Source organism: Corvus kubaryi, unplaced genomic scaffold (assembly GCF_017639235.1).
Source record: "Corvus kubaryi isolate FWS band 111438036 unplaced genomic scaffold, C.kubaryi_AGA036_p1.0 37357, whole genome shotgun sequence".
NCBI classification, from domain to species: Eukaryota; Metazoa; Chordata; class Aves; order Passeriformes; family Corvidae; genus Corvus; species Corvus kubaryi.
The window spans coordinates 4,911,503-4,927,923 of record NW_024581117.1 but is presented as its reverse complement, the minus strand read 5'-3'; the positions used below and the strand labels follow the sequence as shown (position 1 = coordinate 4,927,923).

The following is a 16,421-nucleotide window of genomic DNA, read 5'->3' as shown; positions in this document are numbered from 1 at the left end:
TTCATAGCACCTTAAAGATAATCACCATTAACAAAACTTGCCTTTTTTTGTTCTGTGTTAAGACACATAGAAAAAAAACCTGAACAACTCTCTGTGAAGCACGCTAGGACTTTTACTACACCTGCTCAACTTGATTGCCTCTGAAGTTTTTTGCAAGGTATGGGTGGACACTGTACAGTGTTGATGTCAGTGCTGAACATATGCATACTGGTACTCAAGCTAGCCAAAGTAAACACTCTGTCACCAAACAAAGCAAGTATCTGAATACACATGAAGTAGAACAGCTGACTAAACCAGATACTATTTTGCACTGTCACTTTGCAGAGCAGATCCATAATTTAAACATTAACCTATTAACATCTGACAAGCTGGCCTTGGAAGAACCTGCTTAAGAGTTATTCCAGGCAAAGTAAAAGTATTAACATTCAAACTCTCCTTTGACATGTTACCACCATATAATGATTCAAAAGCTTCTGCTGACTCATTTTATGACATCAAAACCAGCAACTGTAATAATCTTACTATCCACTCAAAAGACAAGATGTTGTGAAAAAGTAATAAAAAGAAGAAAACAAATAAATTAAAAAATACTTTCCCAAAAATCTCTCAAGCTCAGCTTAGTAAGTCATATTTAAAAATTAAATTACATTAACAACCTGGAAGAGTTCTTGGGCAATTAACATCCAAGTCCCATTGAAAGTAACAGAACACCGGCCCCTAAAAACTTCAACTACTTTGAAAATATTAGGCTACAGTTTTATCTAGGTGACTGTAAAAAAAAGCGAGTTTGCTGACTCTCCCCACATGAAACCTTGTTTCAAACACAATAGAGGATGACATGGAAGCAAACGTTTGTACATAGAGGGCTGAACTACAGTTCTCATTCCCAGCAGTCCCTCAAACAGTTCTACTACAAAGAAAGATTTTGAAACAGCATTACCTTGTTTGGCACCGCTGTTTCAAAACACACTCATAATATTTAAACTTTCAACTGTCTTTCCTAACAGCATACACAGTTAACCATATTGACCGCACTTCAGTCTGTCTTACATCCACATTGAGCAGTCTCAGAAGCAAACTTTGATGAGCTCCAGCTTTCTTTTATACAACAGAATTAATGGTTACAGGTCGTCTTGACCCAAGAAGTAAGGAACCAAACACACAGCCATATATAACCGCTGATAGCTGTGGTTTCCTTTTGTGGTGAATCATGACCTGATCATCTTATGACTGACTTACAGTGAATCAGTAAAAACAAGGTTTCATTGCACAACTCTAGGACATTATACAGGAAGGAAGACAAGAATTCATCCTTTCAAGCAGGAATACAAGCCCTTTTGGCCCACAGCAGATAAAGCATAGCTAGAAACAACACAAAAATAAGTCTATGTAAGAGTATTCTGTCTTTCATGTCTCAATGGACTTACTATCTTCTGGTGGCTTTGCCAATGACCCATGCTAGTTTCACAATAAAATTATTTCCTCAGATGTCTGCACCGAAACCAAACTCACAAAAAAAAGCACACTTGAAAACACAAAGTCAGATTCTTGATGAGTTTACAAGGCTAGCAGCCCATAAAGGGTAAACGGCAGCAGTGCATAGTAGTGTAAAGGGCTCGGGACTCAAGTTCTAGCCATTTCTATTCCTTCCAGGGATCCTTCAGCAAGCCCCTCCACTTCTCCAAGCTTTTGTCTGAAGAAGCAATACTTCTCCATAAAAGCACTTGGCAATCTACTCTCTCCCTGTTTGTTATGTACATGATTGCTGGCAAAGTAATGCAAACTGAAAACTCCTTCATTTAGAAAAAACACTGTCCTGGTTCAGGCCAGGACAGTGTTAATTTTTGCAGTACCCAGGAGGGGACATGGCCAGGACCCAGAGGTTATACTATACCACCTCTGGTCATTGCCAGCAACTGGGGAAAAGGAATCTCTTCCAAGGAGAAGGGATTCCTTGTGGTTAAGAAAACATGGTGGAGGAAAATATCTGGTATTGTCTGTTATCAAGGGGATTCTTTCTGTGTGAATCATTCATTTTCTTGCACCCTCTATCATTAGAATTGTTGCTGTTAATATTTGTTTTCTTATCTCATTGCTGTTTGCAGTAAATTGTTCTTATCTCAACCTGTGATCTTGACCTTTTGTGCTTCCAACTCTCCTCCTCTCCAGCATGCCTTGGGTTGACTGACCACTTATGAAGAGTGGAAAGAGAAAAAGCTTTATAAGTTAGAGGAAACTAAGATTCAACTCAACCCATTGAGGTTTTTGTGCTGCACAAAAATAGAAAATGCTTCAACTCCTCTCTTTTATTATTATTTTCATCTTGAAAACTCTCAACTGTATTATACAACTCTCAACTAATTTATATAACATTCAATATTATTTAACAAACAAATAAAGCCCTGGCTCAGAAGGGAGAGGGAAGGGAAAACATGGCAGAGAGAGAAAGTGGCAGTGTAGTTTGGAGAGTCTCGGTGGGGTTACTTAGTTAGGGAGTAACATTCCTAAAAAACAACACCACTGTTTAGCAACAACCAAAATTGGTGTGTTACCAAGATTATTCTTGCACTGAATACAAAACACAGCACCATATCAACTACTAAAAAAATTAGCTCTGTCCCAGTCAAAACCAGAACACCACATCACCATATATTCCAAATTATTAAGATTTTACCCTAACTTTACTCCCAGAAAATTACCATTTTTACAAAGCTAAGGTTTATAGTCACTAGATTGAAACATTGATTGGTTTTAAAAATCCTTACATGACACCTCTACCACAGCTAATTATTCATTAAGGTTTTCTGTGCTGTCACCAATTTTGAACTGAACACAGGACAATTTTTTAAAAACTGTGTGATACCCCTGACTGAGGGTGAGGGATTTTAGCTCGGCAAACTCCCAGGACAAATGCAGGCCCTATCCAACATGGATAAAGTTTAAAGAAAAGAATTTAAAAATATATATTAATGTCTTACTTTTATGAAGAAAAGTATCTACACAGAAGACACTTTACACTACTACTCAAACAGGTTTTCTTATATTACTCTGTCTACCAGTCATTTATCAGCGAACACTTGTGGAGTACTATGGTCAGATAACTGATACCTTTGAGCTACATCTAAGCCAATAGTCAGGAAAGTCAATACACTTTTACTTCAGAAGGTTCTTCTATCAAATAACCACCTACCATTGCTGTAAAACAATTTTGAATTCACGAAATGAGGACGAAAAAAAACCCACCTTAAGAAATATGTATAATCAGAGTCTATCACAAGGCAGACTCCATAAAGAATCACACAGACATGTTACAATGCACTGAGATGATGGAAAACCTAACACTAAATACTTTGTGTATTCAAGTGCATTGAGACAACTGAAGAACCTAACAGAAACCTAAATTGCAATCATGGAAGTGAAGAACAGACTGGATTCCATTACACAGTTTCAACCTATCTTGTTTGTACCATTCAGTAGTCCCTGGATTACAGAAAAACAGTGAGACAGAATTGGATCATGGTAAAATAATTGTTCTTATAAAGTAAAATTTCTTGTAAAGTAAAACTTTACATAAAATATTGACAGCATATGCAAGCCAGGAAAGATGCTCCACTACAAAATTACCCAATGTTTTAACAATTTAACATTTACACCTGTGTGATCTTCACAAAGCAGAAGACTACCAATTTGGGATTGTGAGAACCAGGCACAAATATGAAACCCTGGATTTATGATTTTAAAGTTTCAATCACAAACTGTACTGCAATTATAATCAAAAAATACAGCTTTAAAGATCCCCACTTAACAAAAAATCAGAGTCTCAACACAGTAGGTACAATTACACTTATAATTAAGTAACTCAGAGGTTTTATCTGTAGTTTAGTCTAGTACAGAAAGCACATCTGTGTTCACCTACTTTAAAAGCATACTAGTAGCTGTTAAATATGCTGTTACTGAAAACTGTATTCCATACTGAAGAGAAATTCTATTTAAAGGTTGAAGCTAAATAAAAATGCGGGGAAAACCCCTAAACCTGCAAAAGGATCTAATCTGTTTTCTGTGGAACTAAACTCAATTTCACTAACTTTTCCAGATGGGCATTCCTCTGAAATTTTTATATAATCAAAGGACTGGCAACCATTCTCTGCAAGAACTTCAAGTTTCTGAAATTATTAGCATAGATTTACTGTATCCACTCTTTTATTGGCCCAGAGGTTAGTAACACACAGCTAGGCATGTTACTCTGTTTCAGAGTTGTAATGTTCACAGAATGGACAACTCAGTATCCTTCAGTATGCTACGCACCCGCAGACACTAACTCCGAACCAGTTACAATAAACTCACGAATACTTCAAATGTCAGCACAGGGCACTAAAACAGCCCCATGAAGCACCAGCAAGCTTTAACTCTTCTAAAACTCCCTCATTCTAAATGATGAAGGTAAAAAACTGTTTTTCCATGTAACCAGTTCCAACACCTTAACAATCAAACAATTCAAGTCATTCACTAAGACATGAAGGCATGAGTCGTTCCTAAAATGAGCGCACTTTTTCTTTGTATACAGGCTTTACCAAAACACATTAAGTCAACTCTGCTAAGCAAGAAATTGCAAACATTGTATTGCCACGAACTCAGAAAATAATTGAAAGGAAAAAACATAAGACAAGAGACAAACAGTTTTACTGAGCTGGAGTATCAGCACTGTCAGGGTCAGCTAAAGTCAACAAGTTTATAGGTATTCATCTTTACCCACCACAGATTCATTAAGTCTCTGCACTGAGCAAGACCAGTATCATATCCAGTCAAGAATGCAAATATTTGGTACTTCTCCTAATACCGAGCCAAACTGTGTTCAGCACAATCATACAGTTTTCAGAGAATAAGAGACAGATGGACAGCAGTTGCAATCAACTGACCTCCCAGAGTGGCTTTGTACTTAGTTTATTTTCCATACCAATCTGCATACTCACTGTTCTAGCTGCACAACACAGGATCACAGTAACAAATCTATTCTGCTGAAGTCTTCCAATACAGGAAATATCTTGACAGAAAAGTTGCAGACCTGATTTATATTAATGGAGCAACATAAAACATAATTTGTGTAGCCCTAAATTTGGCCCTGGTGACACAAAGTATTTTCCTAGAAAATCTAGGTTCATGTTCTGGCAGTATTCTGAAATGATTGTAAACAAATAATTCACTAAGTTCTAATGTTAGCTACAGAAATACACTGAGGGCGTTTCTTTTGCTGGGTTTTGGGGGGGTTTTTTTTTAGCCTACAAGTTACTGGCCCACCTATCTCAACTGTACAAACCACTTGCTGATTCCAGATACATGTGAACAGATGTGCAACTTGTCTGGTATTTGAGATTAACCTATTTTCAAGGCTGGCTCTAGAAACATTATATCTACTGTTGATGCTTATTATCATCAACAGCTCATTTTTGCAGTTTAAGAGAAACAGCCAATATTAGTCATACTACAGGGACAGCGCATTTTTTAGTGCTGTTGCACTGCCTGGAACTTCAACCAAATGGTCAACCCACCAGGGCAATCTTACTTCACAGGAATTAAGATACAACTGCAGATCTAATCTTTTAACAACAGTTCCAAGAGAGACAACACTCGGACTTTAAGATATCTGTGGACAACAAAGACATTTGAAGTAGTGTGCTCTGGTAATTCCCTAAACTTGCATGACTGCTTTCAGTAAAAATTCATGCTCCTGCTAGGTTGTACAACTGTTTCAGTTTATGACAACTATTTATTTGAACACCTGGCAGCTCCACCAGTATTCAAACCTGGAACAAACCTGTTGAAGTCAAATACATTACAAAATTCACAGCTAAAGTAAAACTGCTTAAAATTTACGAAGGACCCAAACTAATGGCTGACTGCTTTTCAGGACAAACACAATCCTCAGGCTAGATTCTGTTTATGAATCCCTCTTTTGAAATATCCAAACAAAATAAAAGCCCCAAAACTTCAAAGACTTTTACAAAAACTGCATTGATGCTGCTCACAAATCTATGGAGAACAGAGAAGTGAAAAACACCCCTTTCAGACTGAGATTGCTGGGAAAGCAGTGGACAACATTAAAAAGCAAACACAGTCATTTTACTTTCGGGAGAAATGCCTAGATCAAGCTTGCAGAGCAAGTACTGCACACAATACTGCAGCTGCCAAAAGACTGGAGAAGACAAGAGAGCAGACTCAATGCATTGGCAGCTGGAGAAAACCTCAATGGAACTCAGGTCTGGGACACTTCTAGCCCGCCTCCCCCCCCCCCCCAAAAAACCCTAAAAAAAACCCCAACCCAAACTGAATGTAGACTACATGTAAGGACAAAAAAATTGAAAGAAATATTAGCATTTTCTCTATTCACAGCAACTAGGTGAAAGAAAAATCTGACAATCTAGCTGAAGTGCTAGCACTACATTTGAAATCTCAGAGCCTTTACTTCATCTTTCGTATCCTTAACCAAACAGTGTCATTCAGCTCACACATAAGGAATGATGTAAAGTTCTGTATCTAGACATTAGTGGTGCTTTCAGACATGTAACCTTTTTTTGATGAAGTCTGCAATACCAGTGACACAAAAAAAATTTGTGGAATAGCATGAAGTTGCCACATTTAGAACCATTTCAGGGAGAAAACTGGGAAATCCTATGGAAAATGAAGAAGGTTCTGAATCTAGCAATGTCTACATCCTTTACAAGCAGGAGATTCTGGGTTTTTATATTTTGATAGCACTTTTTCTATGATTTGTTGCTTTCTAACTGAAATAAATGAAGTTCTAGTCAATACTTGCACAGCAAACCTTCTACAAAACCAGAAGAAACTGGCAGGAAACAGTGTCGATGAATCAGCAGGTGTCACTAGTTTGAGACAGTCACATCTGGGGCACAGCCTTTCACAGGAATGCCCAAAATCCCTAATAACTTGGTTATCTGACAGTAGCGCCATGCTAAGTACTAGATCCATAACTAGCACATTTAAGTACAGCCAACTGTAGATTGTACACACACAGTACAAGGCTATGACTTCCCCAAGTTGGAGGCCTACTTGCTGTTTATAAAGACAGTGTTAGATCAAAATAACCACTGGAAATACAGAGATCCAAGCAACTGAATATGTCTTCTACAGTCATGTTAACCAGCCAGTGAGACAGCTGCTACCAAAACCAGTCAGCTCGACAGGACAACTTACAGTTAGAAAATGAGAAAAGAGAAGGCTTTGGGATGGCCTAACTGTGGCCTTCCAGTACTTGAAGGGAACTTGCAGGAAAGATGAGGCAAGGCTGTTTACAAGAACGTGTACTGACAGGACAAGGGGCAATGGCTTCAAACTGAGATTAGGTTTAGAGAAGCAATTACGAAAAAATTCTTTACTGTGGGGGTGGTGAGGCACTGGAACAGACTGCACAGAAAAGCTGTGGATGGCCCATCCCTGGAAGTGTTCAAAGCCAGGCTGGATGGGGCTCTGAGCAACCTGGTCTAGCTGAAGGTGTCCCTGCCTACGACAGGGGAACGGGAACTGGATGATTTTCAGTGTCTCCTTCCCAAACCATTCTATGATTCAATGACTTCATGAACGAGCTACATCCACCTTCCGAGCCGGCCCTCTGCAGAGCAACAGAGAGAGAAGTCGGTGAGGAGGGTACGAGGCGGCACGCTTCTCCACTACCCCTGCTAGCCTCAGATGGCATCAGTCCTCTCCTGGGCCGGGATCGGTGCTGGTGCTCGCCCAACAGCGCCCGGCGCGACCCGGGCCAGCAGAAGCTGCTTTGTCACCGGGAAGGGCCCTCGCCCCGCGCCGCCGGAGGCGGGAGCCGCGGGCTGGCGCTCCCCTCCCGGGCGGCGCTCCGCTCGGCCCCGACCCCAACGCGGCCCCGCCGGCCCCCTCAGCCTGCTCCGCCGCCCCTCACCTGGCGGATGCTGCTGGTCTCGGAAACGGCGAACTCCTCCTTCTCCTTGGGAGTCTTCACCGTGACTTTGATGATCCGCGGCTCGGCGGCACTGGCGGAGTCGCGGGTCGGGGAGCCCGGGGGACCCCCCGCGGTCCCCTCCGCTCGGTCCGACATTGCCGTGTGCGGACGGGACGGGACGGGACGGGACGGGACGGGACGGGACGGGCAGGGCAGGGCAGGGCAAGGACGGGCAGGGCAGGGCAAGGACGGGCAGGGCAGGGCAGGGCAGGGCAGGGCAGGGGGCCTTGCCGGCGGCTCCCGGCGGCCGCAGCCGAGCGCTCGCGCCGCGCCCGCGACACCGGTAACAGCCCGGCCCGGCCGCCGCGCGCCGTGATGACGCAGCTCAACAGGGAAGTTGCTAGAAAGGGGCACCGCCCGTGCGCGCGCCCGGCACCGCGCGCGCCCCCGAAGGGCTGAGTGTGCCCGCGGGGACTCGTCCCGAGCCGCGTGACTCAACCAGAGCCTCCTCCTCGGCTTTTTTAGCTTTAGGCTGTCACATCCCTGCCCTTTTGCATCTCCAGCCTCCACGGACATCGCTTTGTGAGGAGTGCCGTGTCCCGTTCTGGGTTTCTCAGTACAAGAGGAGAGAGGCAAGAGAGACAAGGAGCTACTGGAGAAGATCCAGTGGGGAGTCACAAAGACAATTTGGGGTTTGAAACATCTCTCTTATGAGGGGAGACTGCAGGAGCTGGGCCTGTTTAGTCTGGAGATGAGAAGGCTGAGAGGGGATCTCCTCAACACATAGAAATACCTCAAAGGCCGGTGCCAAGAGGATGGTGCCAGACTCTTTTCAGGGGTGCCCAGCAACAGGACAAGGAGCAGTGGCCATAAACTAAAACACAGGAAGTTCCACTTAAACATGGGGAAGAACTTCTACACTGAGGGTATCAGAGCACTGCAACAGGCTGCCCAAGAAGGTCATGGACTCCCTCTCTGGAGACATTCAAAACCCAGCTGGACATGTTCCTGTGTAACCTGCTCTAGCTGACTGTGCCTTGGCAGAGGAATTGGACTGGATGATCTCCAGAGGTCTCTTCCAACCCTAACAATTCTGTTACTCTGTGTGATTTTAGATTTTAGTCCTGTTTTTCTCTGTGTGCTTTAACCACTTAGTTGATGTGGTTAAAAGTAGTATTTATTTAAGTGGTACACCGTTAGTGATGCTAAGGTAGTACTAGTAAGTAGTAGAGCAAACCTTGTCAACAGCCTTTATCATGCTTTCACTGTGACAGGATCCAAGGGAATGGCCTGAAGTTGTGTCAGGGAGGTTTAGGCTAGATATTAGGAAAAGGTTTTTTAGCCAGAGGCTGGTCTGGCACTGGAGCAGGTTCCCCAGGGAAGTGGTCACAGCAGTTTTTGTGGTGACTCACACCTGCTTTTGCTGATGCCTTTTCTGGTGATTTTGTTGAGTGACATAAACTCAGTTGCAACAGCCCCTCCCCTGCCGTGCCAGGACCTTCCACCCCCACAGGCAGCAAAGTCCCTCACGGACACAAGCCACGGGAAAGCTTAATATTTATTGTCAGATGCAAGGGACGTGTGCTTTGGATTTCCAGTAAATCCATGAGGAGGGTCACCAGGATTAGGATCTGGGAATGCAGGTGCCAGCCATGCAACTGTGGTTTGCTGGAGCTCCAGTCCATAAGACATGAGGTGTTACAGAGGCCTATAGTGCGATGCAGGGGTTTGATGTTGGAAGATGCAAGAAAATTAACTTGGCCCAGTTTGTGAACCTACATCAATAAAATAATTCGATACCTGTTGCTTTTAAGTTACTTGGCACTGGCTAAAGAGTAATAAATACTAGACATATACTACTTAAAAAGTATTGCTAAGGAAGCATTCCATAGCTGGAAATCACGTCTTCCTCAAACCTGGACCAAGAAAAACTCAATCAGAAATTAAATTTGCATTACCAGATTAGCCATTCTCCCCAAATATTCTTGCCTCTCAAGAATGTCACAAGATGTCTGTTCCTGTTTTGGTGGAAAATACATATGTGGCTTTGAACTGCAGAATCAAATGTCCTTTTTTGCTTAGATGAGAATGGACTTTTCCCACAGTAGTCTGAATCACGAGATGATTTGCTGGTTTGGTCTGCTCTTGGGGTAACCTCTCAGAAGCCCTTTGATTCATCTAGTACTAAAAAAAGTGTAATACAGCATGGTAGGCTCCAAAACTCTTAACATTTTTACTAAAGGAATTTAAGACCTGCTAAGAGACCTTAATTAGGAATACCAAAGATTGGCTGAAGGGAATTCCAGGTTTTGCCTGTTCTAGAGTTTTTGCTTGTTGCAGATAAGAATTATTCCAGGCATATTCAAGTACTAAGCCTTTCTTTTGTCACACATGCTCCTTTTGCCCATTAGTTGTGACGCTACAAGGCGTTGAATTCTGCTGCAGCAGAGCACTTGGACACATGCCAGTGGCAATTATCTTGTTGACTGGTAGAGTGAAGTACATCATACAGTAACATTCTGCACTGCAATCAAGCGGTGATTTCAAGCAGAAGTTAGATCAAAGAGCAAGGAGATATTCCTCATCCCAGACTGTTCATAGTTTATAGATGTAACTCATGCTGACTGTATCATTACATGAGTAGACTTTGTACCAGAATACCATAATTTCGACTTGGTTATAGCCAGCAGAAGTTTACAAGTTAGAGGAATAATCATTTGTTTTATTTACTGAAGTATATTTCTTATAAGTGGCAAGGATACTAAAAATTTATAGAAAATAACTTGGAAGTTATTCTAAGTTCTTAACTAAGCAAAGATGCAACTTTAGCAAAGAATGTTTTTATCTTCATGTTAATTTTGGTACAGATGACAGGAATATGGGATCTCATTCGCCAGAACTGAAAGGGTCCAGATAGAAGATACCCTAAACCAGAACAACATGCATATGGGTTCTCAGTCAGATAGTTGAGAACAGAACTTATAAACAGTGCATGGAAAATTAAAACAATACAGCAAAGAATTTTGAGTTCTTAATCCTTTTAGGCTGATGGATTTTAAAAAACACTTTTTTCTTTCCCCTTGCTTTTCCTTTTCTTTCCCACTTTCTTCCACCTGTGCTTTTATTTCCCCTTTCTAAAACTACCTGTGCAACTTGTCTTCCTTAATTGCTGATATTAAAGAACAGAATTCAGCATGTTTATTAGAGAGACCAGCTTAATTTTTATGCCACTTCATTTTCCTCATCCATGGTTATTGGAGTTTACAGCAGAAGTTCAGCTTAATTCCCAACTTTGACTAGACAGCTTCAATTTGGTATTTTTTCCATAGTTAATTGATGTAACTAACCAATGCAAAGCCATCTACATTGGCTTTAAACAAATAAACAAACTGAAAATGAACATGCAGTGACCAGACATTATTTCGAATCAAAGTGAAAATAGTGGCTCGCATCAAGTTGAATCAAATTAAGAATATTAGCAAAAGGTTTTGAACCAGTTTGGCTGAACTCTATTTAATGTTTTACCTGACATGAGTGACACAATCTTGGATTTAGACAAGGCCTCAGGTGGTATAATGACAGTAAAACTTACGTACAGTATCTCCAAAGTTCTGCTGTAAATGACACATAACATTCCTTGTATTTCTGAATATTCAAACCAAATCACAATACAAACACCTGTGATTTATAAAAGGGAGAAGTTATGGGGAGAAATAAGATAGAATTAGGTTGTGAGCTGTAAAACCTGCCTGCAAAGGAGCACATGGCGGCACAGAGAGGCTTGTCTCCACCAGACCCTGGGGGGAGGAGGTGTCGCACGGCAGACCCCTACGGAGAGGACGAGAGGACGAGTGAACAGCGAGTGATCATCCCGTAGAAGGAAGTGTGTTGCTGATGTGGCAACACAGGATAGGTCACGTAGTGAGAATTGCCATACAAGGAAATATTGTGCCTCAGAAAAGTGTAGAAAACCAGCTCACTCCTTTGAAGAAATGATTCAGATTCCCTGCCGGTCTGGGTCCATGCCTCAGTCACTGACAAATGGTGCCCCATGTGTGAAATTTATTATATGCCTATCTGTGTGTCCATCGGTGAGCCTCATGGGACTTGAAGTGCTGCTGCAAGAAGCAGGAACGCTGGCCAGCGATAATCCCTACAAGTTGTAGGTGAGCCATGGGGGATGTAGGGGATGGAGTATCCCAGGAACAGAACGTCCCAGAGACGTTAAAACAGATTTTAAAGAAACGTGGCAGGAAAGTTGAGTCTACAGATTTGAACAGACTCTTCTTCTGGGCAAAAGACTGTGACTAAACTTTAGATAGTATCAATATTTTTGATCCTTGGACATGGGACGCTTTAGAAGGAGCGCTGAAGGAGTTTTTGTGTCCGTGGAGGGCTGTGTGCAAGGCGCTTGGGGCACATGTGGCACCCAGAGACCAGACAAAGAAAGCCGCTTGTGCCACCGCAGCAGCTGTGCCGAGCCCTTCTGTGCCGCCAGTGAGCGACCATAATTCTGTCGGGGCTATGGGAGAAGAATCAGAAAATGGGCCCTCGTCCCCCCCACCATTTGTACTCAGTACTGTAGAAAAGCTCGTGCCACCCCCTGCCGTGCGGCATCACCTGGAGCTGGGTTGCGGCAAGTGGCTGGAGCCAGGGGGTCCTGTCCTGGTAGGGTGTTCCCTCTCCGTTTGCTCTCTGTGAGAGTGCAGCAGCGGCAGCAGACGCGGCGGGGGGAGAGCGTGCAGGGCCACAGAGGCGCGGTGCGTAGCGGTGCCGGCGCCCATGCCAGCAAGCACATGGTGGAGCCAGAAAGTGGCGGCAAGCACATGGTGGTGAGCACACAGCAGCGAGCACATGGCAGAGCCTCGCCGCGGCTGTGCCTGGCGGCTGCCCCCACACCACAGGCAGGTGGGATCAGTGACGCTGGGAGCTGCTGGGGCCGCAGCTCCGCTCATCTCATGGCGAGGGCCACGAGTAGCTCTCTTTATGTGAGAAGTGAGGAGATGGGCTGCCAGACTTGCGCGGCCGCAGGGCTGCCCAACCCATGTGACCGCCAGACCTGTGCCACTACAGCCAGGCTCCTGTTCCGGCGGACCCTCGGAAGCTGATCCTGTGCTGAAGAAAAGGACTGAGTGGACTGATGGCCCCTTCCTTGGGGGAGGGGGGGCTACAGCATTTGCACCAGCTTGTGCAGAAGTGGCTGCGGACTAAGTATGTTGTTCCTGCAGGTGGTCCATAGAACTCTTCTGTTTTCGTTATTCAAAATGTTGCCACAGTCCTGGACCCTATCTCAAAGATTGCTTTTTTACCGTATCACCTTGTAACCCCCCTGCATTGTTTTGATTTCTTTTTGCGATAAATGATTATCATAATTTGCAAGCTATTTTTTAAAGCAGAAATTAACTGATATGTTTTTTCGAAGTACTCTTTTCTGTGAAATGGTATTTAAGCAGTTGAAGATAATTACCTTGCTTATTTTTACTAAATGTACACTTGTTCTATTAGATGTATCATTTTACTGCTCATAGTAAGAAGACTGCATGTTATGTTACACATTTTTTGAATTTGGTAAGTTAAAAGATATTCATGTTACATATTGTTAGAAAAGAAAAGGGAGGGTGCAGGGATGGGGTGTGCCCCCCGCGAAAGGCTGCAAAGAAGTTTATATGTTCTTGATTTTTCAATTGCATTCAGAATGATCACAAGCTCACTTGGAAAAAGCTGAAGTATTTATTAGGAATCTTGAAAGTGGAAAATGGGAAGGCCCCTTTCCGTTGATAACCTGGGAGCGTGAATATGCTTGTGTTTCCACAGATTCCAGTCCAAGATGGGTACCTGCAAGAGTGGTCTGACCAGCCTTAGATACTTCAGGTCCATAATCAGCTTGTGGGGAAGATAAACTCTTCTGAAGTCATGTGCCTAACTGATATTAATAAAGTGTTTAGGCAATTTCGTAAGTATTATAGAGAAACCCTCTCAGTCGAGGCTTGAGGCCCTGGCCAAGCCCTAGCCCTGGCTGACTGGGGGCATATGTTTCTGCCCTCGAAGTGTAATCAAGTCATTTTGACTTGCTAATTTGATCTTAGAAAACCTGGACCCTCTTTCAAAGTAAACTTGGAAGTCTTGCCTAGGAAAGGCTCTCTAAGTAACGCACTGCGTGGTGGGTTCGTGAAGGGTTGCTGCATTTGCCTGAAACGTCCCTGGCAAAGGAAGCATTTTGGTGGGTGCAGTACTGCACTCCAGAAAGCTTACTCCTTTCACCTGCGTGGCTGTTGGCGCAGACTCTCACCACACACTCAAGCTGGATTGCTCAGCGTTACCAGAGGCAAAGAGTTGGGAGGGCTCTCCTGTATGGTATTCCACAGAGACGGTTTACTGCATCTTTCCATGAAGGGAGACCAGAGCCAAAGGAGGGCGAGCCATGCAGGGTCTAGGGTTTTTATACTGGAGCGGAGGGAGCATCAGGACCAATGATCTGAGGGCACGGGGGCGGTACAAAGGCAGGACTAGGGGGAGGGAGCCAATGGGGAAGCTCTGGGGGCTGGAAGGGTAGCAAGCCATTCAGACAGACCAAGTCTGCATTGCAGCATAAGCCCGATGGGAGAGGCTTTTCCTTTCTCACCATGAGGTCACGGGGTGTTCGTAAACCTTGGAATCGGTCCACCAGCAGGCCTCTGCTATTTCAGAGCTCCTTGGCCCCTCAGCTCAGGCACTGTTACTGCGGGGAATACTGTAACACGCATATATCAAACCAGGAGTCTCGTGGAAAGCAAAGTATATATGGACAGATTCGTGGTAGATGTTTCAGAGATGTTTATTTCTCCAGCCACATGGCCGGGGCTCTCCCCAGGAACTCCGCAGTCACGGGACCCGAGGGTCCTTGGCCACACCGGGGAACACAAACCAACCAATGGGAAATGAGGCTGACCAGGGGCAGGGAGACCCCGTGTCTCCCCCCCAGGGCCCATCTCCCAGGGCTACATGGCAGGGGGGAGACCCCAACAAGGCACCTCAAAATCTAAGTCCTCACTGTGAAACAGGAGCTTCCAGCAAGCTGCAGACTCTGAGTGATGGTAAACGCTTTAGACAACTTTACGTTGTTTCTCAAAGTTCTATCTGTTTAATCACTGCCATAATTCTTATTTGTATAAAACAAAAAAGGGGGAATTATGGGGAGAAATGAGATAGAATTAGGTTGTGAGCTGTAAAACCTGCCTGCAAAGGAGCACATGGCAGCACAGAGAGACTTGTCTCCGTCGTACTCTGCGGGGAGGAGGTGTCGCATGGCAGACCCGTACGGAGAGGAGCCTGCCGGGAGCTGATAAGACAGACGGGTGAACAGCAAGTGATCATCCCACAGAAGGAAGTGTGTTGCTAATGTGGCAACACGGGATAGGGCACATAGTGAGGATTTCCACGTAAGGAAATACTGTGCCTTAGAAAAGTGTAGAAAACCAGCTCATTCCTTCGAATAAACGATTCAGATCCCCTGCCAGTCTGCGTCTGTGCTTCAATCGCCAACACAAAGTATAGACTTCTACTTTCATATGGCATTAAAAAGATATTCTATATATTGTTTTCCATTCTTGATTTGACTGAACAAAGGTTAGGGCTCTTGTTTTAGTCTCCGTTAAAGGGGTTAAATTAAAAAAGCTTTGTGCTAAAGCATAACTGGTAGACAGCAATTATATCCTGCTGTGGATAGAGGGCTCCCTGTGCGGCTACTCTGCCTTTAGTAAGCAAATCTCAAGCACATGCCCTTGTTAGGTTTGAACCAGAAGGCCACATCCTTGTCAGCTCTTCAATAATTCTAATACATGAAATCCTCCTGTCTGACTTTCAGTGGGATTTGTTTTTCAGTGATTGCTTTTCTAGTTCTTGCCTAGAATCACTCATTCAAAAGTCTAGGAAAAAGAATCATCCTCTTCCTTATCCTGATCCATTAGCAGGTATTTTCCAATTGTACTCCACAATTTTTGCCCTTACCCAAGTTACTTTTGTTAGTTTGATTCACAAAAATCATATTCAAAGTTTTGTAGTTGTCTTTAGTATATCCGTCCCAGAATTCTTTTCTCCAGCTCCTCTCTACATGTACACTGTGCTTTGGTCTTTCCAACAAGCCTCTTTGTCTCCTCCCTAACCTCTGTTATGTGGAACTTTTTGTTTTGTTGGGCATGTTCCTCTCATTTCAGAATTTTAACTGCCTGTTTAAGGGTAGCACAGAATCTATGCAGTCTAAACTCTTTCAATGTTCGGTAAATTATAGAGCCTTTTTCTCTTCATCTTTATTCGGGCTTTCTCACCTCAGCCTTAGTTATGAGGGTTAGGTTTTTTTTTTCTTAATTAAGCTTTTCAAAAAAGGAAGGTTTTATTGTGTTGCAACACATAAAATTTACAGCTTATTTCAAAGTAACTAGAACAGATACAAAACAGTGTTGAACATTTGTACAGGAAATCAGAAGAATAACAAAGCTGTCTACTGCCAATTCACATA

General features: G+C 43.4%; 1 protein-coding gene across 4 annotated transcripts in view; it reads right to left on the bottom strand.

The window, feature by feature from the left end:
• Positions 1-8,267, bottom strand: part of UBQLN1 (ubiquilin 1) — a 29,602-nt gene extending 21,335 nt beyond the window's left edge. The window contains exon 1 of one of the 4 annotated variants that reach the window (XM_042033720.1): positions 7,928-8,267. In XM_042033720.1, coding sequence (XP_041889654.1) covers positions 7,928-8,083 — 156 coding nt within the window. In that variant the 5' untranslated portion in view covers positions 8,084-8,267. The remainder of the gene's footprint in view (positions 1-7,927) is intronic. The other 3 variants (XM_042033719.1, XM_042033718.1, XM_042033717.1) reach the window with 3 other exon arrangements.
• Between the last annotated feature and the right edge of the window lie 8,154 nt (positions 8,268-16,421).